Here is a 24293-nt window from a genome sequence, read left to right on the forward strand (position 1 = left end):
CACCCCCCCACCAATACCAGTGCTCAGGAGCAACTGGTAGCCTGAACCTCTGACACATGCACGAAAGCCTGGAAAATTTAACTGGCCTACTCAAGGTCACATTACCAGTTAACAGGGCGCATAGACAGGACCCCTTTTTTTTGCTTTCTTCTCTAGCACTTAACCAATAATAAGAGGCTCATCTCTAAAAATTTGTATCCATATATATCTTAAAATGCAAAATCCCTCTAATGACGAGAAAAGGTACAAAATCTGATTTGGGTTACACACCTGGTGTACATCAAGCTGCCCAGTGGCATGGCCCCTTCTCTTTACCAGTGTCCCCATTTAAGCCTAGTGACCAGTTAGTGGAGCTCAGTTTTGCACTGCAAGGGCCATAACCCCTCTAGCAACTAAAAAACCAAAGGAACCCAGACTAAGACGAGGTCCCAGGGAACTGTGTCCCTGATGAAGACACAGGGTAAGACCTTGGACATAGCGCTGATCCTTTCCTGACTGGCCTAGCCTCCCACTCTGGTGAGATAGAAGGAGTCAAGAAAGATGACCAGGGAGTGTCATCAGCTTTAAGGTGCAAGGAGGTATGGGTCTCTTCACCACCCAGTCTTACATCATTACCCAGAGCAGCTGCGGCCCCTTTGAACACAAAGAACAACTCTGCCCTGCCCACTCACCTCCCTCCTGGAACACTGAAGCACCTGGAAGGGTGCAGTCCAAGGAAGAGAGGAAAAAAGAGATCCCACATGGCCCCTGGAAGAGCCTGACACAGAAGAGAGGAAGCAGGACCTCAAACCATCAGGGACAGTCCTGAATCAGAGCATGGGAGGGCCTCTTGGGCCTCATGGAAGGACTCCAATGCAGATGCCAATACCCTGTCCTTCCCCAAGGTGGCCGACATTCTTCCTGACATGGCCTCCATACATCCCTGGCATTTGCGGGTACCAGGAGCTTTGGCCCCTCCTCCAACCCCAGGATCTGGCCAGGGATTAAGTCTGCAGTCCCGAAGCTTGGCTCCTCCAAGCCTCTCCCTGAATTCCTACACCTGCTTCTTAAGGGGACTCGTCAACTGATGATGGGTCAACTCCTCCGGTCCCAAGCAATCAAAACATCTTAATCATGGGCACCAAGACCTTAATCCTGCAGAAAAGGAGCCTCTTCATTTCCCAGGCATCCACCAATATCTGGTCCTGAGGCCTGGGGCTGCTTTTCTCCTCCCTTCCATCAGCCACTGATTCCAGATCTTAGCTGGAGATTATTTTCAAGCTCCATCAAAGCCCAGAATTCACAAGTGAAAAAGGACCATGAGTTGACCCAACTTTGATCCTGCCTCAGTGGACGCCAAGAGTCTGGCTGCAGTAAACAGGGGCCAAGGCCCCACAAGAGGGAGGGGGTCTCTAAAACCAGAAACTAGGCCTCCCCAGTCCGAACCTCAGTGATTTGTCACCCTTCTTTTTTTTTTTTTTTTAAGATTTTACTTATTTATTTGACAGAGAGACAATGCGAGAGAAGGAACACAAGCAGGAGGAGAGGGAGAGGGAGAAACAGACTCCCCACTGAGCAGGGAGCCTGATGCAGGGCTCTATCCCAGGAACCTGAGATCATGACCTGAGCTGAAGGCAGACACTTAACGACCGAGCCACCCAGGCACCCTGATTTGTCATCCATCTTTACAACAGCCTGTTAGCTTACTTCATACCCCTCAAATACTAGAAAAACTACTTTTAATATAAAGCTAAGTGCGGTTCGATTCTGGGCCACCAGCCCTACTCACTCCTTGCCCACCTCATCTCCTATTCTCCCCTCAGGGCCAGTGTCACCAGCCCCTCTTACAGATCTGCTCAGACTTCAGAGGCCCAGCAATGAGACCACAGTGGCTCCTAGGATCCTCACAGATTTCCCTTCCAAAACTCTTCTATCCCCAACCACACGATTTCACCTCTAGACCCGCACAGTCCAGTAGAACTTTCTACCAGGATGCGTATATTCTTCCGCGCTAGCCTGTTCAGCAGCCAGTAGCTACTAAATACTTGAAAAGGTGGCTAGCTGATTTTTAATTTAATTTAGATTAATTATTTTTAGCTTAAATAGCCATGCATGGGTATTGGCTGCCATATTGGACAATGCAGACTACATCTGTTAATGCCTTCTCCAAATTGGTTTCTTGACCCCCTAAATTTTAAGGCACTTTATATGTCTGTATCCTCTACACAACCAAGCATATAGTAGGATGCTCAGCAAACTGTTAACCTATAACCACAGTGGATATAAAAGAGGCTGATTTGGGGCACCTGAGTGGCTCCATCGGTTAAGTGTCCCACTTGATTTCAGCTCAGGTCATGATCTCAGGGTCTTGAGATCGAGCCCCCCCTCAGAATCTGTGCTGGGCCTAGGGCCTGTTTTGAGATTCTCTTTCTCTCCCTCTCCCTCTGCCACTCCCCCACCTCGTGCTCTCTCTTTCTTTAAAAGAAAAGAGGACGATTCAGTCAATGAAACTTTCCTCACCATGTGATTCCATCCAGCAAACCCCATTTTGGGACACTGCCCCTCACACAGCCATGCTACCAATCTTGCTACCCAGGAGGTATTCAGCATGAGGTGTGCTGGATAGGACGCTGCCTGTACTCTGGGGCGGGGGGAGCGCCTGTGTCTCCCTCTGTTTCCATAACAAGCTTGGGAGGTGCCAATTATCTCCCCTTCGGAACACCAAAGGAAGCCACACCACAGTGACACAAAGTGACCTGGGGAGGGAGAACCACCAGAGAAAGGAAAGGAGAAGACATCACAGGACCTTGTTTTCTCTAATCCACGCAATGGAAAGATAAACAGAGATAAGGTATGACAATAGCCTATATTTTGTAAAGTAATAATATGCTTCAACTAATCAGAGTCACGCAGCAGAGAGGGACAACAGTGCCAGCTTTAATTAAATTTGTTCAGCTAATACCCAAGAGTCACCATGACACAGTGAAGCAGGAAGCAGCTGAGGAACCCCACGGGAATACAACCAATTATATTACACAAGTGGGTTGAGACTAGGTGTCCTTACCAAAGAAACAGTTAATAGAATTCCTACGTTCTTATACAAAAAATAAGATTTCTATCAAACACTCCCTAAAAGGGGTGGAGATGGTATAAAAAAATTTTTAAGAAAAAGCTTCTTACCCAATTTAAAACTCAAGAAGCTGCTGAGTTGGTATATAAGCTGCCCTCCAACTTCGGGGGTACTGCTGGGGAGGCAATAAACACCCACCTGGCACCCCCTTTCCAACAGTCAAGGGGCTAAGAGAGGAGCTCCTCAGGCGTGAGGAGCTCCGGAGCAGTAGACGACCCCAGGTCCGAGCCTGCGGACATCACTGTGGTTACGAAGTGGGAAGAGGCCTGAGATGGGGAGTCAGGCGTCCCGGGTTCTAATCCTGCCTCGGCCAAGTGCACGGCTCTATTACCTCAAGTGAGTTTTTGCTCTGGGTCTTGGTTTTCTCATCAGCAAGACAAAGGGGTTAGATGAGATGACCTCTGAAGTCCCTTCCGACCCCACGAAGTGTGAGTATGACCCAGAGCAAAGCAACAGCAGGCCAGAGAGATGGTGAGGTGAGGTCACGGCACCCACTAAAAGCCCTCAAGTGTTAGTTCTCTGAGGTGGAGACAGAAAAGCAGCAGCGCGAGTTGGGCATTTTTTTTTTTTAAAGCACTGATTTCACTTAAGAGGGCTAAGAGGTCACCAGACTACAGAAGGAGGGGTGCCTGGGTGGCTCAGTCGTTAACCATCTGCCTTCAGCACAAGTCATGATCCCGGGGGCCCCCACATCGGGCTCCCTGCTCGGCGGGGGGCCTGCTTCTCCCTCTCCCACTCCCCCTGCTGTGTTCCCTCTCTCGCTGTCTGTCTCTCTCTCTGTCAAATGAATAAATAAAATCTTAAAAGAAAAAAAAAAGACCATAAAAGGAGCAGGGCACGGGAGCCACCACCTCCCATCCACTCTCAGAGCTGTGAAGAGGTCAGAACCCCATCCGAGGCCCTGCTCCCGCCCTACAGCTCCTGCCCCAAATCCCCAGGAACAGCCTAACACACAATGTAGAGTAGAGGTCTGATCCCTTTTTCCTCAGGCACCTTCCCAATGGGGCAATCCGTGCTAGCCCACAACATCCACCCCCCTTGTTTTATAATCAAAACACTCCTGGTTTTGAAAATCATTTTACTACTCAGCACCTAAGGTTAAGTTCATCAAGATTCAAGATCTAGAAATCTCTTTGGTGTATGTCTCAAACAGGATTATTTGGACCAGATTCCCCCCACAAGCTGTAATTATGTCTTAGCCAATATTTGGATATGGAAGTTCTGTTGACACTGCTGTCAGTCTCTGAATGCCTCATACCTTCTTTCTTCCTCTATTATTAAGTTTTTACACAAAGATGTGTGGGAATCTACAATTTAACAGTTGAGTCAACTTATAAGATTTGGGAGCAGACTGCCTGTCAAAACAGACTGACTTCAATCTTCACCCACTTCTAACCTGAGGAGAATGAATTATGAGTGTTATTTAGAATGCTGCTGGATTTTTCCTTTCAAAACTATTTACAGGAGGGAAATATCCAAATCTCTCCCCTATTCATTACAAGAACAGAAATCTGAATTACAACAAATCCGAATTGCCACCCTAAAACATTTTAGCATGTGGTTTTGTGTCATTAAATAGAATAAAAAGAAGTTGAGAGCTTTTGTTCTGAAGTCTTTATATAATATTCCAGCTATCCAAGGGAATAAACAGCCATCGTCCCCAAACTGCTGATGGGTGAAGGCAGATGGCCTCTTAGAGGGACAGAAAACTCTCCCAGAAAGAACGTCTGTCACTTCCTCCCTGGTACAGGTTAACTGTGGTCAAACAGTCTTCATTCAACTCCACTCCCCAAGGTCAGAGCCACAGTTAAAGGACCACTGCTCCTCCCTGTCCCCCCACTTACGAGTATGGAAAAAGTGGTCTAAGGCACAACAACCAAAAAGCCCACAGCAACAGCTTAGAGTAAAAACCGAAGAATCTGACAGTGTTGGGGCTAGCTGAAAGCTCTCCCCCCAAAGGAGGATGCAAGCAGCAAGGAAATAATTTTAGAGGCCTTAAAATCTGGAAATTGGGGGCGCCTGGGTGGCTCAGTTGGTTAAGCGACTGCCTTCGGCTCGGGTCATGATCCTGGAGTCCCAGGATCAAGTCCCATATCGGGCTCCCTGCTGAGCGGGGAGTCTGCTTCTCCCTCTGACCCTCCCCCCTCTCATGTGTTCTCTCTCTCATTCTCTCTCTCTCAAATAAATAAATAAAATCTTTAAAAAAAATAAAATCTGGAAATTGGACCTGCTTGCCCTCTGCAACTGCAAAGTGCCAGAGTTTTATTACATCTAATTATCTATCCCAACAGTTCCACCCATCACACCGATCTGAGTTGTGCATTAATAGCTGAAATACAGCTAGCTGAGGGGGGGCAGCGGGGGGGGGGGGGAGAGAAAAATATAACACAGGAAGTATTTTTCTTCTTCTCCAATCATTAAGACGCCCCAGGGGAAACAGGCCTGATGTGTCACCTTTAGAGATGTGGTTTGATCTGAAACCTGTCTGAGGGGAAAACCTTTTTAGTGACCCTGAACACTGGCTCACAGGGTACTGGGGACCCACCCATCTCATCAGACCTCCAAGTCCATTCTGTTTAACTTCTAAAATAGGTATTCTCACTTAAATCCTCATCCCCACCCCCCCCCCAACCCCCACACCCCCTTAAAAAAAAAAAAAAAAAAAAAAAAGGAGGCTGGGTTTCCCCAGCTCAAGGATAACGCTCCTTCGTACTGTCCACCAATCGCCTATGTCCAGGGCTCAAGTGGCCATCTCCGATTTGCGGAATCAGCACCCGGCCAAGCCGTGGTTTAGGAACCGGGTTCACAATGATCAATGGAGCTATGGAAACAGCAGACATCGCGCCAGAGCCTGCTGGCCTCCCATCTGGAGCCTCACAGGCACTGAAGGTAGGAGGGGGGCCTGCTCTCGGATCAAAACAGTCCCTTCCCCCGGCCCGGGGGGGCGGTGTCCCGGCGGAATCTCCAGCCTGGCACCTCCCGGGCCGGCGCGCCCCAAGGCGGCACGGCCGCGCTCGGGAGGCCCAGGGAAGTGAAATCACACATTCCGGCTCCCAAATAAGGAGCGAGGCTAAATAAACCTCTGCGATCCGACTTCTCCAAACTAACCGACCAACCAGCTCAATGAGTAATGGGCCTTTTGTACCCGCAGAAAGAAAGAAAGGAGGGAGGCGAGGATGGGGAACCACAATCCCGGAAAATCACTTCCTTGAGCCGGGGTGAAATTAGCAGAAGTGGTCCCGAAGCCAACCGTTGCGCCTCGGCTGGATCCGGCTCAAACCCCAAAATGGCAGAGTCCTCACGAGTCCTTTCGGGTCCCGCCACTCACACCCGGAGGTGACCGGAAACTCGGTCTGGCGGCGTGGTCCGCGCGGACCTGACCTTCCCCGCGGCCCGCCCGCCCCCTGCTGCGCACTTGGCTCCCCTCGGGCTCCCGGGATCGACAGCCCTGCCGCGGCCACTCCGCGGCCGGGTCGGACTGACGCCGGGTCCGGGAAGGGTCCGCGCGATCGCGCCCGGCGACTGTGCGCTTCGACTGCTCCGAAGCGCGGGGCGGGGGTCGTCCCCGGGAGCCCTCTCCCTCCCCGTGCCCGTCCTCCCCTCCCCCGGCCCCCGAACTTACTTTTAGGGCGAATTTCTCCTGGGTTCTCTTATTGAAGATCTGCAAAACTTTCCCGTTGATGCCCAGTCCCAGGACCTGGGTGGTGACCTTGTAGTCGTCGATGATGGCGTTCTTCTTGATCTGCAGGCTCGACTTGACATGGAACTGGGGAAACTGCTGCGGGGGCTGTGGCGGCGGCTGGGTTGGGAGGTGAGGCTGGGCCGGGGCGGGGGGCTGCGGCGGCGGCGGCGGCGGCGGGTTGGGAAACAGCACCGGCGGGGTCTGGCCTTGGGAGTTGGACAGCATGGTGCCCGGAGACACGGGAGCAGAAGCGGGAGGGCCCGCGGCCGCCCCCTCCTCCAGCTCCGGACGGGGTCCCCGCCACCCCCCGCCCGGCTGCGAAGTTTGCTCCGGGCTGGAGCCGGCTTCCCCGCCCCGGCCCGGCTCCAGGCTCGGCGGGTCGCGGGGCTCCGTGGGTCCCGCCGTGCGCCGCTGGCGCCCACCAGCCCTGCTCCCTCCCTCCCACCCTCCCCCCGGGGGCCTGGAGCTCGGGGGACCGCGGGACGGCGGGGGCCCGGCCCGGGGGGGAAGCGGCCGCGCGACAATGTACCCAGCCCGGGGGCCGGCGGCCGCGTCACAGCCTCGTCTGCGTCCGGGGCCGGTCCTTAAAGGGGAGGGTCGGAGGGGCCGGGCTTGGGGAGGCGGGGCGGGGCCGGGGAGGTGTGGGCGTGGGGGAGGGGCTGGCCTTAAAGGGGAGGACGCGAGGCCTCCGGAGTGTGGAGGGCGGGGCCTTCGGGCTGGGGACTGTGGGGCTGAAGGACCGGGAATGGAGGCTGAGAAACCCTAGTTCGTAACTGATCAGGGCCACGCAAAGGGAAGAGGGAGGCGTATGAAAGTAGCTGTATAATTCAGATAGAAGAGCCACTTTCTTCCAATTGTCTGTCTCTTTTAGACCGCAGCAGCCAATTGGGAGAAGGGGTGTATTTTGAAGGCGAGAGGTGGCTGACTAGTAAGTATTAGCGACAGGAGGCCTCGGGGTGAGCAGGAATTACAGGGACTTACAGAGGTCCTTCGTCCTCGAAGTAGGTGCGAGGCAAATATTAAATATTTTCTAGACCATTTTCCTCGGAGTTTTGCACTTCTTTTCTCATACATTTGTTTTTCAGTTAAAGATTTATCATTGTGTAACTATGAAGAATGTAGCAACTATAACTTTGAACTTTTTTTCATGTAAATGAGCTTAAAAAAAAAAAGGAAACTGAGTGGGAAAAGGATAGACTGACCTTCAGATTTCCTGGGTGATCCTGAGCAAGCCATTGCTCCTCTCCCTCAGCGGGGAGAATAGCAATACCTTCCCACAGGGGTGTGGAGAGAATTAGATAAGACAATGTGACAAAAAGGAAGGTCTGGCAACTAGGTTCTGATCTCCAGCGTGGAAGAGTTAGTCCCTGAACTTGCACCATTAGAAGTGGGTATTTTTAAGAAGTTGAGTTCTAGTCTCGATTAGCCCCATACCTCTGAGAAAGATACCAAGGATCTAGCTGGGCCTATAATAGCCCAGGTCAGGGGAGGTGACTGGGGAGGCTCTATATATAAGCTGATACAGAGCCTCTAGACACATTCTGATGGGGGTGGGGGATGATCATCAAATACATCCCTGCTGACCTCTTCCATGCTCTGACAGGTAGAACAGTTGAGAAATAAGACAAAGGAACCAGACAGGTGAAGACAGAACCTCAGCTTGATTACTGAAAACGCAAAATTAAAAATGGGGCTTGAGCTATGACCACATATGGCCCCTAATGTGTCGCCCCAACACTCCAGAAGGAGCGAGAGGTGGAGCAAAAGGCAGGAGTTACCCTTCCGGAACAGTTCTTTCCAGGGTGGGCAGCAGAGTTCATTCCATGGGGCCGGGAAGGAAACACAGATGTTGGCCTTTTTGAAGCAGAGTTAATTTAGTGGACAACTTAACTGTGTACAAGGTGCCATGCTCAGCCTCACAGTGGTAAATGATGTTCGTGGAAGAAAACAGACAAGTACAATAAAACAGCATGGCGAAAACAGCATGGACACGGGTCTGGGAGCTGGAGGTAGAGGGATTCGCCTCCAGCTGCAGGAGCTGAGGGTGGATGTGGTTAGAGAGCTCCCCCCACCCCCTGACTCTTCAAAGACACAGAGACCGCCTCAGGCCACAGAGATTGGAAACCACCTTCCCCTCTCGGGTTCTGTAGTATCGCTATCACCTTGCTATCACCTCGCCGAGACTTCCATGGGAGATGCCCGGGACTGAAAGGGACGGATGCAGGGATGGGGAGAAAGCTCCAACTGCTCAGGCTCTTTCTCCGCTGATGGTGCGGCTCCTGGCTCTGAATTGGTCTTCTTCTGAGCACAGAGCGTCACTGGGGGCTTCCTAGTGCTTGGCATTGAGTTTTCACCTGCTTCTCTCCACATGGCTAGAAAGAAGATAAGCTCTTTGCCCTTTCAGAGATACAAAGGTACAGTGGAAAGAGAACAGAGTTTAGAGACAAATGACCTGAGTTCAAGTCCATCCTCAAGTCAGGTTACTGTGAGCAAGCCATTTATCCTCTCTTTGTATCTGAGCAAATGAGAAAAATAACATTGACTTTCAAGGGTGAGTGAGAATTTAATGAGATCATATTTATGAGAACTCCTCACAAACTATAAATTATCAGGAAATAGTAAATATTATTATTATTATTATTATTAAAGCATGACTGGCTGGTTCCTCTGCTCCATGCCCCCTGCCTGGGGATCTGTCCTTGATATCAAAACTACCTTCCTAACTAGCTGGGGCTCTGGGGAGATGCTGAAGCCCAGTGACCTAGGAATAACAAGACAACAGAAACCCCAGCTGGGGATCCCTCTCTGAGTTACATGGTCTGTGTAGGCCTCGGGGCACGCAAGGACTCCAAGGGCATGTTCGTGTGCATGTGCATAGAGCTTACATAAACTGCACACAGTCTCTAGAAAACGCACACCTACGTGAGCACAAACACATCAGCACAATGTGCCTGGCATGTAGCACAGAATCCATGCCTAATGGATGCATAATAACTGGGAGTGAGCTGGGATAAAGGGAGAAGCACTAGGCAAGAGATCCAGTCTTAAGTTCCCCTGCAGACCAACTAGTCACAACCTCACTAGAGTCCCTTGCCCTCTCAGTTCCTTCTTTCTCATCTGTGAAAAGCAATAACACATTTGCCCTGCCAACCTCATAGAGCTACCGTAAGAATAAAATAATTTTTTTTCCCTTAGGACACAGAAGTCCTTAGTCCTATTTATACAATGCTACACTCGCGATGTGTAATAAACTTCTTAAGCAGTTTTTATGGATGTGTAGGAGCACTTTGAAAAGTTAAAAGTCTATGCGGATAGAAAGTACTATTTTTGTCTATTATTGACATGCAGATACATAAGCCACGTGATACTGTGCCCACAAAGACAATTAAAAGACCTCACGTGCACAGAGTCAGAATAATTTTAATTCTTGATTTATGACACAGCCTCATTATTGGTCCAGGTATCTCTACTCTTATTTGGCTATCAGTTATTTTTAATAATACAAGAGGCACCTGTGAATCCCCTGCCCAAAATAAAGACTAGGGCTTTGACAGTGAAATAACTAGGTGGTTCTCCCATCTACCTCGGTTTCCCCAGCCAAAGATAACCATTATCTTGAATCCTGTGTTCACCATTCCCTTGCTTTCCTTTTACATAGTCTTACTTCGTAAGGTATAGGTGTCTGGCCTTCATAAAAGATAAAGCTGATAGTGTCTTAGAAGGGAGGTGGATAAGAGTGACATTATTAATAAGCTGAGGTTAAAATAAAGAAACATCTGGTGATGATTTCAAAGTATTCTCTACATTCTCATAGGGATGATGATGCTGATGACGGTGATGGTGATGGTAATGGTGACTGGGTGCTTAGTCTGTGCTCAGCCCTCCATCTGCATCATCTCATTTAAATCTTACAAAAATCTGTGGCAGATTTCTAGTTATTTGAGCCAATACCCATTTCCCCCTCTTTGACAGTAAGGAGCTTTCAGTATTTAGCCAAGTGCATGACTGCCCTGAGTAAAAATTACATCTCCCAGCCTCCATTGTAGCAGGTTGTGTTCGTGAGATTAAGTTCTAGCCAATGACTTATAAATGGAAGGGATCGAAGGGAAGTTGTAGGTCCTCCTCCTTCTCCTCCTTCTTTTCACTCCCCTGATGGCTGGAATGAAAATTTAATGGCTGGGGCTTGAGGAGCCATCTTGGGTCATGAAGTAGAGGCCATAGGGTGAGGATAACAGAACAAAAGAATAAAAGCAGCCTATGTCCCGGTGAGCATGCATCCATCATATTAGCCCTAAATCACTGACCCAGTCTTTTATATAAAAGAGGAGTAAATGTCCTTCTTATTACACTAACCGATATACTAGGTTTTCTATCATTCACAACCAACCTTAACTATTAGTTATCCCAACTATTATACAGCCTTATGGGTATGTACTGTTATTCTCATTTATTTGTTTTATAAGAGAGGAAACTGAGTCTTAGAGAAATTAAATAACTTTCCTAGGGTCACAGAGTTCACAAAGGACAGAACCCAGGTCTTTCTGAGCCGAAGTCCATGGTCATGTCCCCCAGTCTAAACCCTGAGCAAATATATACCCACACATCCTTCTTGTTTTCAGAAATATAGTATCTGCCATTTCTGGGCAGGAATGACCCAAAGAGCTATGGGCTACCCTTTCCATTTTAGATAAACCTTAAATCTCCCACATCTCAGTTTCCTTCAACCTTCTAGTATAGGCCGTGTTAATTTGCATAGCTGGGTTATATTATGGGATAAACCATGACTCCATGGCAATCTCTCTTCTCTGAGCTTCCCCACCCTGCCTTCACACCATCAGGGAGTAAACATCTCCTATTGTACTATGATGTGACATTATAAATGGATGACAGAGGATAGGAATCTATGGAGGTGGGTTTCTTGGAAATGTTCAGATAGCATGCTCTTGATGAGATAGGATCATCCATAGGCTGCCAGATATGCATATGCGCACAGATAAACTAGACTTTGTATCTAATGCTAGTATGGCAAAAAGCAGAATATTGCAGAAGGGAGCATGATTCACAGGAAAAGATCTGTCCACTGAAAACTCACCCTTGGGAAGAAAAACAACTTGGGGCCTAGGGAGAGATAAGCAGTCTTCATGTCATAGGCTAGTAGTTCTTTGATAAAATGAGAGAGTCTTCAACGTGAGGATGACATATACATAAGAATCATTAGTCACAAAAATTTCTGAAATCTCTGAAAGTGCTAAGAGCTGATCCACGGAAAGAAATTCTACATGAAGCAAGTGATGCCAACAATGCCCTATTGAAGGCTTCCCAGAGGGGAAGAAATGCTCTGCTCTCTTACCCCCCAGTGCCCCTGTCTGTACCCCAAACTTTGACGGTTTAATGCTACAGCAGGGAGCAGCTACAGGGGAGGAGAGGAATGGGAATGGAGAGAGAAAGAAGGAAGTATCCTTCCTTTGCCTAGAAACTTTGCCTCTGCATATCAATAGACACAACATGGTCCAAAGGGACTACAAATGGGGGCTAATTAGGAATACAAGATACCCAATTATAATTCTGCAGCTTAGTATGGGAAATGGAGGGAAAAGAAGTAAATATTCTACCACATTCAAGACAGCCCAAGGTTGTTGTCCCTGTATTAAAAACTTTGCCCCTCCAGTCAGTCTAACCTATATTGGGCATGTCAGTTGCGACTCAGATGCTTGTTCAGTCTGGAGACTGAATTGGGGAAGAGAGACAGGAAAAGGGATTTCCCATCCAGAAGCACAACCAGAGTGTGTCCACCCAAAAGGTCATTTCATCTTTGCCTGGTGATCTTGTGTCCCTCGGATTTTTTTTCCCTCCTTCCCTCACTTAAGATAAGAAATGGAAGTGAGAGGATGGGAAAGGTGAAGAACAAGTGTGTGAGCATGTGTGCACGTATGGGATGGCTAGTGTTTTCCTAAGGGCATAATGATCCTAGCTTCACATGAGAACATAATTTTCAGGCACAGAGCATGGTGGAATCAAATTCTGAGTTCAAATCCTACCTACATATTAAGTACACCTCAGCACTCACGTTCTATAATGAAGGGGATGATGATTCCCTAAGTTAAATACACAGGCACCATTTTGAACTGTTTCTGGCACATAGGAATTGACCTCTGTAAATGTGAGCTGTGATACTGCAATAAATATTCTCCTGCCAATTATCTCCTTCAATCCTCTCAACAAGGCTGTAAGTAGTATAATTTCTGTTCTTTTGATCACTGGAAACACTGATGCTCAGAAGGTTAAATAACCGGCCAGAATCGTCACACTAGCGTGGGAAGAGCCAGACCTCAGACTCATGCTGTTCCCACATATGTCAGAGTCTGTGTTTCTAAACGCTCTTGTACGTGGTCCAGCTACCTGATACCTGCCAGGTCACTTGGGAAGCCATCCCAGCCTGTGTGCATGGCTAAGGAGAATGAAAAACACTCTGCAACCTGCAATTTACTCTTATTCCCAAAGACACTCCCTCTAAGCGAGGTAAAGACAATGAATAAAGTCATGGAATCATTAATGAGTTTGGGACCCTAGCAAGTATAAGCTTTTGAGGAAGGACCTAAATATATGAGGTATGTGTGGTATTGATACTATGTTTTGTTTTGGTTTTGCTCATTTCGTGATAGAAGTAGGAGCTCATTTTTTCCCCACATATCTTGTCAGATTATGAAAGTTGTAATATTGTAGAGATGAAAAAGACCTATGGCAACCACCTAATTTGTCTCCTCCCTCCAAAGACCACAACTGTAGCATCACAGAGGTAGGTAGGTGTGTGACCCTAAAAACTTTATACTCTCAGAACTTCTGGTGCCTCATTATAACACTGAGAGTAAGTTTTTCCTTTTGTGTGACCCATATAGCACATGCTACAGGCAAGTCCCTATCATTCCTGGATGCTCACTCACTGATGCCAACAAGGGATCTCCCCACGGCACCAGACAGACAGCCAGAGGCCCCTTCCAGTGGAGCGGCAGGTGCAGGGGAAACTTGGATATGCTGCAAGACATGAGTTGGCATGTGGGTCAGCCTGACCTGCCTGCAGGTGCCCATCCCCCACCATCAACTTTGTGCTCCCCTCTCATATCAATAAACATGGACTGCGCACCAATTAGTGCCAAGTACCAGGCCAGGCATGAGAATGCCCAGAGGCCCCTGACAGGCCTTGAGTGCCTTGAGAAGTTTCATATGTATGCAAATATGGTGATGGTTATATATGCTCATAACATAAAATGTATAATTTTACCTTTTTTTAAAAGATTTTATTTATTTATTTGAGAGAGAGAATGAGAGAGAGAGAGCATGAGAGGGGGGAGGGTCAGAGGGAGAAGCAGGCTCCCTGCCGAGCAGGGAGCCCGATGCGGGACTCGATCCCGGGACTCCAGGATCATGACCTGAGCCGAAGGCAGTCACTTAACCGACTGAGCCACCCAGGCGCCCCCATAATTTTACCATTTTTAAGTGTACAGTTCATTGGCATTAAGAACCTTCACATTATGCAATCATCATCACCACCCATCTCCAGAACTTTGTCTTTGTTCTTTTGTGACTGGCTTATTTCCCTGAGCATAACGTCTTCGAGGTTCATCCATGTGGTAGACTGGGGGAGAATTTCCTTCTTTGTCGAAGGCTGTGGTGTATGTATACATCATCGAATGTACTTACCACCTTCTGTTTCTCCAATCCCCCCTCAGTGGACACTTGTTGGCTTCCATACTTTGGCCATTGTGAATAACGCTGCCATGAACATGCGTGTCCTAATGTCTGTTGGAGCCTCTGCTTTCCATTCTTCAGGGTCTAGTCCCAGAAGTGGAATCGCTGGATCATATGATGATTCTGTTTTCATTTTTTTTAAGAACTGCCTCCTGCGCTGTTTCCATGGCAGCTACATCCTTCCACATCCCCACCAGCAGTGCCCAGGGTTCTTATTTTTCTCCATGTAACTAACGCTTGTTACTTTCTAGGGCTTGTGGGTTTGGTTTTGGTGTTGGTAATAGCCCTCCTAAAAGGTGTATCCTTGAAAGGGTTTAAGCATGGTGCTCCTGAGCTCATGAACAGGACAGATTCATCCAGAAAGTCCTCACTGAAGACGTGACATTTGACTTAGGCATCTAAAGATGGGCAAGTGGGGCACCTGGGTGCCTCAGTGGCTTAAGCGGCTGCCTTTGGCTCAGGTCATGATCCCAGGGTCCTGGGATAGAGCCCCACATCGGGCTCCCTGCTCGGCGGGAAGACTGCTTCTCCCTCTCCCACTCCCCCTGCTTGTGTTCCTTCTCTCACGTCTCTCTCTCTGTCAAATAAATAGATAAAATCTTAAAAAAATAATAAAATAAAATAAAGATGGGCAAGAAATCTCTGGGCAGAGGAGGAAAACCACACAGGAGAAAGAGAGACCACTGAATGACTTGAATGGAAAGAAACAAGAAATCGCATGGCCCATTTAGAAGCCACAGATGGTTGGGGCGCGTGGGTGGCTTAGTCTGCTAAGCATCTGACTCTTGATCTCAGCTCAGGTCTTGATCTCAGGGTTGTGAGTTCAAGCCCCGTGGGTTCAAGCCCAGTGTGGGGTCTACTTTTAGAAAAGAGAAAAGGAAAGGAAAGGAAAAGAAAAGAAGCAGGGGGTCAGCATGGGCTGGAATATAACATGTGCACAGGAAAGTGTCAACATGTGAGGTGGGAGGCAGATACAAAGGCTAGAAACTCCACTAAGGCTTTGGACGTGGGAAACTAGGGAGCCATTACTAATGTATGTGAAAGTGCTATGCAAATTTCAACACATTATATGAATATAAGGATTGAGAACAAAAAGGAGAAAAATGTTTTTAAAGAAACAAATGCACTAAGACGAATACACAATACCTGGCAAATGGAAGTGGCCTCTGGCACCTGCCAGAGAAGACACTGGGTCCCCAGTGTGCTGGCACCAGCCCATGCCCTCCCCGTCGGCTCCCAGGTACCAAGGTACCAGGTAACAGGACAAATGGCCTGCCCCCGCTGCCCTCCCTGGGCGGTGGGGGGGCTCTTCCGGGCCTGGAGGGGTTGCAGGAGGGACGTCCTTTTTTTTTTTTTTTTTTAAAGATTTCATTTATTTATATGACAGAGAGAGACAGCGAGAACAGGAACACAAGCAGGGGGAGCAGGAGAGGGAGAAGCAGGCTCCCCGCGGAGCAGGGAGCCCGATGTGGGACTCGATCCCAGGACCCTGGGATCATGACCTGAGCCGAAGGCAGACGCTTAACGACTGAGCCACCCAGGCACCCGGAGGGACGTCCTTCTTCCTCCTGGACCAGGGCGCTCGGCAATGCTTCTCCTTCCAGTGCAACATTCCAAGTCATTCAGACACTCGGAAAATCTCAAACCTGAGCAGCCCCCTGCCTCTGACAGCCCCTTCTAAGCCTGGAGCCGGATCCAAATCAGGTCTCCCTGATGCGGTTGTCTGTCTCACATCCTCACCATCCCTTCTGCCATGAGGACAGGATCGAGGGACTCTTCTCTATAACTTAACATACAGGAGATTAACAAACTCACACTTTTTTTTTTTTTTTTAAATTCTGGAACCTTTAATACATTCACATGGAACAAAATGCAAAAGCCCAAAAAGACATATAGTAAACTGCTCCCTCCCATTCCTAAGCCCTCGGCTACCCAGTTGTCTGTCCCAGTTTCTCGTGTAGCCTTCTGGAGGTATTGAAGGCAGTCCAGCCTCCTACCTAGGCACTAGCAGGGACTGCGTCTGGCCTCAATCCTGGCACAGCAGATCCTAAACTCCAAAGTCACGCTGTTCAGAGGAAAGCGTGGGACCAGCCGTGCCACCTGAAGTCAGAAGGCCCCGGGGGGCTTGTGGGCCAGCCCAACCTCCACAGTAACCTTCCTCCTTGGGTTCCCGGGATCAAGCCGTCCTCCCCGGAGTGTGGGGCTTCTCCTGGCCTCAGTGAGGGAAGAAGAATACAATTCCTCATGCAGGGGGCAGGGGATGACAGCCAAGCTGGGGAGTTGGGTACAAGAGTATGGAAGCGGGTGGGACAAATCCTGACAAAGGAGAGACAGAGACAGGTGCTCCCTGGATGTGAGTGTGAGCCAGGATACCAGAACCTCAGTCTGCAGAGTCTTTTGAATCTTTTTTTTTTTTTAAAGATTTTATTTATTTGAGAGAGAGAGAATGAGAGACAGAGAGCATGAGAGGGAGGAGGGTCAGAGGGAGAAGCAGACCCCCCGCCGAGCAGGGAGCCCGATGCGGGACTTGATCCAGGGACTCCAGGATCATGACCTGAGCCGAAGGCAGTCGCTTAACCAACTGAGCCACCCAGGCGCCCAGTCTGCAGAGTCTTTTGGTGTGAAGGCCCCTGTAACTCAGAGTATGACTGCTAAGAGGAGCGTGTGAGTAGCCTTCCCCTGGGCCTTCCCCAGACAGGTCAGGGCCAAGCAGAGGTGTTTCTTCAAGTCATAGAGCTGCCTTACTGGGCCACAGAGCTCTCGCCCGCGTCACTCCCCAGGAATCTGACTCTTGTTTACCATGAAGAACTGTGGTTATTACAGAGCCTAGTGGCCCTCCTCCAGCTTCCCCAGAGTGTGTGGAGGAGCCCAGGGCCTAGGAAGGGAGAACTGCTGAGTAGAAAGACCAGCAGACTTCTTGTGGTCCTGCCCCTCCAAGGGCTCCCTCACCAGGACAAGTCAGAGAAGAGCTTGGCAGGACTCTGGGGGCCTTCCTTGGTGGAGACATCTGGGACCTATCTTCTACAAAGTTGGGAAAAGAAAGAGCAGGGGAGCAGTAGAAGTAAATGAAGGCCAACAGGTAAGGAGCAGGGTGAAGGACCCAGGAAGAATCGGAATCCATGTGACACCACCTCTTGTGTGCTCTACACTGTGTTAAGAAATAACAGGATCCTGGGGAGGGAGTGAAGCCTCGGAGGAGATTTACGTTCTGCGAACTTTCCATCCCTAGTGACTTGCCCAATGCATGTCACAGAATATGACATTGATATTTTTGCTGGACAGATGGAATGGAGGATGGCAGATGGTGCACAGAGAAAGACAAAATCATAAGATCTCATTTATTGAGTGATTAGTATGTTCCTGATGGGGTTCTAAGTGCTTCCGTGTGTTAATTCAATCAATTCCCACAACAAGCCTGTAAGGTGGGTGTTACTAATATCCTTCCAGGGGTCCAGACAAGGAAATTGAGGCCCAGTGAATTTTAGAGACTTAAAGGAAGGACTGGAATGAGGGTTTGAACATGGGAAGCTAGGACCCAACACTGTCTTCTTAGGTCCCACAGTCTCCGACAGGGAGCAGGGCCAGCTGGAAAGGGACCATCCAGAGATAGACAACTGTCACAGCCTGGGGTCTAGAGCTCTATCCTAGAGTTTTCTTCTTCTATCAGTTACCCTGCTGTGACCTCCTTGCCATCCCAACCCCTGGGTGGGCTCCACTGGGTCCTTATTAAATCTTAAGGAGACTAAGATGGTTAATGGTTTTCCCAAACCCAAATTCCAATAATCTACTCATTTGGCTCAGGATCTTGGTACAAAAGCCATAAAATTACATGGGCCCTGGTACTAGCAGAAGAGCCCAGCATCCTGCTTGCTCTGTCTCTGTTTTTGCTACCTCTCCTCGATGCATTTTCCTCATCTGTTCCCTCTGCAGTTTTCAGAACATTCTCTAAATGAGAAGGTATTTCTGAAACACCAGCTTGTTTCATTTGCTCCCCACATAGCTGTCTGCTCTTTTCTCCCTGGGAAGTTGAGTTAACAAGGTAGTAGGAAAACCAGGTCATTTTCACTATTTTTCAGAGTTTCCAGAGGCCATGGTGCTGCAAATGGAAATGTCAGTGTGGGATAATTACATTAGCCCTGATGCCCTCTTTTCTGACTACCCTTTATCCACAATCGATTACTGAAAAAGACAAAGGACGTGAATAATCAGTCAAGCAGATGGAGTGTCAGGTGGCCAGGCCAGGAGAGAAAACAGGGTTCCCCTGAAGGGTGAAAGGGAAGAAAGGCCTCTGGCCCAGAGAGTGTCTCTGCCATGGGGACGAAACAAGCTGCAAGGAAAAGTGGAGGGCTCCGACCTGGCCTCAGCAGGCAAGGTGTATACAGAGGAACCAACTAATCGCTGGAGTTGCCCTTTAACATGTTCTGACAGCCATGGGAAGCTCTCTCTAGGAAATGAGGAAGGAGGTAGTAAGAAAGGCCCCTGAGGATATCAACATGAAGGAGGAAGCTTCAGCATTAGAATAAGGTTGAAAAATCACAAGTCCTGGAAACTAGTTATTTAGAGACAATCCTTGCAACACACACACACACACACACACACACACACACACACACGCTGGAGGTTGACAAAGCCTGAGGCAGGCCCACAGTTTTCTTTGGCTGGCTTCTATGCCTTTAGGTCTGGCAGAGGAGATGGGACTAGGCATTTCTCATTGACACTGTAGTCAGTTTCACTTCCTGTTTCTCATACTGAAAGCATAATAATCATCATAATGACAATAATAATTCTGCAGACTTGCCTCTGCCTCCTATTTATCTAGGGCCTGCCAGAAGTTTGTGTGTAAGTGGGAGAGGGAGAGTACAGCTTATCTACTCCATCAATCAACAGCTGGGAATGGAGGCAGGCATGGGGGTGAGGGTGGGGGATAGTAATTAGCAATGGAAATTATTAAACTCATTTTTTTCCAAAAGGAGGAATCTAAGTGGGTTGGTAGCTCCCCAAATGGCTATTCGCACCTTAGAGACATTTATAAATCTCTTCTCCCAAGGTCCTCCAGAAATAAATCTTCCGGAAACCTTTCCATTCTCCAGTGTGCCCCAGTTAAGGAAATTCTTGTGAACTGAGGCCCAGAGAGTTTAAGCTGACCTCCTAGAGCCACACAGCAAGCAGGTCAGCAGGAAAGCTAGGACCAGGCCTGGCTTCTTCTGCATCCATTAAAAGCTTTAATCAAGAAGGGAATTTCCAGCTCTACAGGGAACTTGCAAAGTTGTTAGGAAAAACCACAACTATTTCAGCTAAGGAAAAAATGTGCAGTCCCTGCAGGCTTGGAACCCTAAGACAATAAAAGAGAGTGCCCTCTTCCTGAGAGTGCATTGGGAACGTCTGAGATTAGAAGGGGTAGGAGGAACAACTTTCAGACCTTGGTCAGGAAAAGCATTCATGGAATAGAGGTGTTAGGCCAGTGGTTTAATTTTTTGCGTCCAGTGGAGAGCTGTACCCTAAGGACAAAGGTTGAACACTTTACAGGCTCTCAGGACTCAGATGGGAGTGGAGGGAAGTGCGGGAGGGAGCCATTATCTTGATGACAGTGACAGTCTTCCTTTAGGTCCTGCCCTCCCCTTGGGGATCTGAGGAGAAAGGGAGGGAGGCAGCAAGCCTGTGGTTCAAGAGTCATTTTTATATGAACAAGAAAGGCAGGTAAAGGGAAAAAGGAACAAGAGAACCCCTGATTGATTGAATTTTAAAAATCACCTCCTGGAGGGCACCTGGGTGGCTCAGAAAGTTAAGCCTCTGCCTTCGACTCAGGTCATGATCCCAGGGTCCTAGGATGGAGCCTTGCATGGGGTTCCCTGCTTAACGGGGGATCTGCCTCTCCCCCAGCTCATGCTCTCTCTCTCTCTCTCTCAGATAAATAAATTAATTTTTTTAAGATTTTTAAAAATTGTATTTATTTGACAGAGAGATACAGCGAGAGAGGGAACACAAGCAGGGGGAGTGGGAGAAGGAGAAGCAGGCTTCCCGCTGAGCAGGGAGCCCAATGCGGGGCTCGATCCCAGGACCCCGGGATCATGATCTGAGCTGAAGGCAGCCACTTAACCCACTGAGCCACCCAGGCACCCCAATAAATTAAATCTTTAAAAAAAAAAATCACCTCCTGGGGTGTGGGTGGTTTAGTGGGTTAAGTATCTGACTTTGGCTCAAGTCATGATCTCAGGGTCCTGGGGTGGAGCCCTGAGTCGGGCTCCATGATCAGCAGGGGGTCCGGTTCTCCCTCTCCCCCTCTCCACCTACCTCTCCCCCACCCCACCCTCCACCCCCGCTTGTGCACACGCACTCTCTCTTTCTCTCTCAAGTAAATAAATAAAGTCTTTAAAAAAAAAAAATCCCCTCCCTCTCAGACGCCAGCAAAGACACACACCATACTCTGAGGCACTAGTTACACTGAGGGTAAGAGGATGCGATGTCACACATCCATTTATTATGCTATTTATTGTTGTTGGATTTCCACCCCACCGCCCCCCCCCCACCCCGAGGACAGTCATCAGCCTGGGGCTGGATGGTGAGTGACAGGTTAAAAATGTGAAAATGAAAAGTTAATTGTGACCCTGTGCGTGATGGACCTCAGGCTCTCAGGTGTCGGTTCAGCGCAGAGAGGGAATTATAATAATATCCAACACTTCGATAGCAAGCGTGATGTGCCAGACACTGTTCTAAACACTTCACATATGTTTGCTTGCTCATTTAACACTCGCAGAAATGCTGTGAAGTAGGCGATGGCATTATGACGTTATTATTCCTATTCATTTCGACCCTGGCTGTCTGGGCATCTCAGAACAGGTAGAAAGGCTGTGTTATTTAGCCCCTCACCTCTGCCTCTTTTCCCAGCAGCAACTACCATCAGCTCAGGCCAAGCCACATAATCTGCAGGACCCAGTACAAAATGCAAATGCAGGGCTTCTTGTTCAGAACGTATAAGATTTTCAAAAGAGCGGCAGCAGAGCGTTAAACCAAGCACGGGGTCCTCTGAGCCCAGGTCCCCGAGTGACTGCCTGGGTCAAGCACCCATGGAACCTCCCTGAAACCTGGCACACAATTGTGGTGCTGTCCTCTGTTATCCTACCCAGGGGTAGGCCTGACTCCTGAAACAAGCAAAGGGAAAAAGGAAAAACATCCTACCCCCAAATAAATTGGGTGTCTGCGTATGGCTTTGTTGAAGAAGGTATTCCACAATGAAAACAAAGTTTGGTTTGTTCACACCGGATCTAGAGGATTTTTAAGATCTCTCCTAGCACTGCCCTAGGAGATCTGTCCTTCTGCTCATCCCTCTCCTCACATCCCGCATCAAACAGGTTGGCAGTTTTTGCTGATTTAATCCCAGTAAGGTCTCCTGTATCCTGTCCTCTTTTCCTTCTCCTCGGCTACCGGCCTGGTTTTTGCTCAGCTAGAATATTCCGGTAGCTGCTAACTAGATCCCTTTCCTTCAAGCCCCATTGTTTTCAATCCTCTGGCTTTTTACATTTGGGTCTTTATTAGTTACACTTTAGGACTTCCCCCAGGCTGTACATTTCTCCAGGGTGGGTACTCCCTTCCTGGACAGCTGTGCCTTCCTCAGGAGCCCCAAGAAGAGCAGTTTGAGCCTTCTGGGTATTTCCCCCCCATCTCCTCTGTTTGCACATCTCTCATTTTCTGTCAGGCCCATGGTCTGGAACACAGCTCTGCCTCTCCAACCCTCAGTCAGGAGAGCGTGGCTCTTCTGCCTACATTCCAGAGGAGAGCATGACATCCGAAGTCCTACCTTCTATTACAATCAAAATGTGGCCAGTTAGAAGGATTAGGAAGATCTGTCTCCCAGTCGGATCAGTGGGAGCAGTTAACAATGACAAGAGGCCATGAAGAGAGCGAATGGGTGTTTTTTTGCTTGAAACTGTACATGGAGGCTTGTTTGGCCTGGTTTCAACCAGAAAGACATAGAGACCTGACTTCTTTAATTTCATTACGCATCACAAAGTAACTGTAGCTCAGGATGGTTTCAAAGAGTGATGGCTTTGACTGCTACTTTAGGGAAAAAGCTCTAATCAAGATGCTTTACTTCACTATTTATAAAGTCTTACTGGTACCCTGATCTCATGTAAAGACCGACGTAAATCCCCTTGGGACCAGAATATGGCAACCCCCCCTGTCAGGGGGATGCATTCAGCTGGGAAGGTACCAGCAATGGCTTCATCCGTAATAAAGCTAATAGTTTCTTAGTGAGACTGAAGGGAAGTGATTTCAGGTTGTTCAGTAACTCGACAAGTACCACCAAGGATCCGGGTCGTAGCATCCTCCTGCTCGACCACGCTCAGGAGACCGTACTTCAGCCTCCAGCTCAGCTCGCCCGTCAAGCTTCCTGCAACAACGCTGCAGCAGCTCTAAGGCTCACAGCCCCGGCAACGGGCTTCAACAGAGCAAGGAAGGGGGCACGGGTAAAACGAAGGATACAAATAAATTTTAAAGGGCTTTTCCCCCCTTCCTGGGACCATGTTATTTATCAAGGGAAAACATCTTTCCCAGAGCGCCTCAGCAGATTTCCCGTTATATCTTATTGACGAGAAGGAGATCACATGCCCATCTTAAGCCCACCATTGGACAGAGGACCTGGAATTCCCAGGGTAGGAAGACACGTACCCACCCAGGAAGAGAGGGATGGTTTTGGAGTACGTAACTGACAGCAGTCACCCCACTCCCACTCAACGCCCCCCACCCCCATCCTGTACCATGTGGAAATGCTCCTGGCCCTCACTCCTGCCCCTGCCTACGCTTGCCCGGTGTCCCCGGTATCCCCGTGTCTCCCCTTCCCTTTCCTAGCAGACTCACCGCGGGAGCCATGGGGCTGTGGAGCCTGCGTCCACTTCATCTCCTGCCTCCTCAACTCTCCCCAAGTCATGCTGGTGTCTCTGGCACCCTCCATCTCCTTCTTGCCGACGATTTCACTCCCTCACTTTGATCTCTTTGCTAGGTTTGCCGCGTGGGGCCGTCCCTTCTTCCTCAGCCTCCCTCCTGCCCTTGCCCTCAGTGGCTCTTCTCCTCTGCCCGTCCCTGAGGTGTCTGTGTTCTCTAGGGCTCCGCCTTTGACTGTTTCCCAATCATTCCCTACTACTTCTCAGCTAACTCTGTACCAGAACCTCCAAATCTACAAATCCAGCCCAAATATTTCTCTTGAATCCATACCCATAGTGGACTTGCATTACTAGGCATTCCCAGACACCTTAAATTCACTGATTCATTATCTACACACACACACTGCTTCACTCCGCTGCTCAGAGAAGGTATCACAATCCATTGGGTTGCCAAAACCTGAAGCAGGTGGTGCTCCCCGTCTCTCATCCCTAATACTCAATGACCACTTCCTGCTCATCCCACCTCCTCTCTACCAGTTTCCTTCCTCTCTGCTTCTATGCCACTCCCCTGCCTCACACATTCACCATCTTCTATTTGGATCATGGTACCAGCTTCCTAACTGGTTTCTGGTTTTCTCTTTCTAATCCATTCTCTCAACATTGCCCCAATAATTTTTTTAATATATAAATCTGATCTCATTATTCTAGAGCTTCCAAAATCTTTCAATAGCTCCCCAGAGCCTAGAGAAATGGACCAAACTCCCTAGTAGAGCAAATAGGGCCCTTCAGAGGCTTGGCCCCAAAGTCATGAGCACTGTTTTTAGAAGTTTAATTTGCAGGCATTGTGTCCGTTCAGTTGAAGAGAGGTCGAACGGTG

At 48.8% G+C, this 24293-nt stretch overlaps 1 protein-coding gene and 1 long non-coding RNA gene across 3 annotated transcripts in view; one reads left to right on the forward strand and one right to left on the reverse strand.

Annotated features, from left to right (window-relative positions):
• The window catches only part of MAPKAPK2 (MAPK activated protein kinase 2), a 44954-nt gene extending 37938 nt beyond the window's left edge, over positions 1–7016 (reverse strand). For both annotated transcript variants that reach the window (XM_081824927.1, XM_081824925.1), the window contains exon 1: positions 6732–7016. In XM_081824927.1, coding sequence (XP_081681053.1) covers positions 6732–7016 — 285 coding nt within the window. The remainder of the gene's footprint in view (positions 1–6731) is intronic.
• LOC145722333 (uncharacterized) lies at positions 5810–20380 on the forward strand. Its single transcript, XR_014146515.1, has 3 exons — positions 5810–5998; positions 6261–15862; positions 16079–20380. It is a non-coding gene; the product is annotated as an uncharacterized LOC145722333 (long non-coding RNA).
• Positions 20381–24293: the final 3913 nt, after the last annotated feature.

The sequence above is a fragment of the Leptonychotes weddellii genome, chromosome 6, assembly GCF_054177405.1.
Source record: "Leptonychotes weddellii isolate Sample4059 chromosome 6, ASM5417740v2, whole genome shotgun sequence".
In the NCBI taxonomy this organism is placed as follows: Eukaryota; Metazoa; Chordata; class Mammalia; order Carnivora; family Phocidae; genus Leptonychotes; species Leptonychotes weddellii.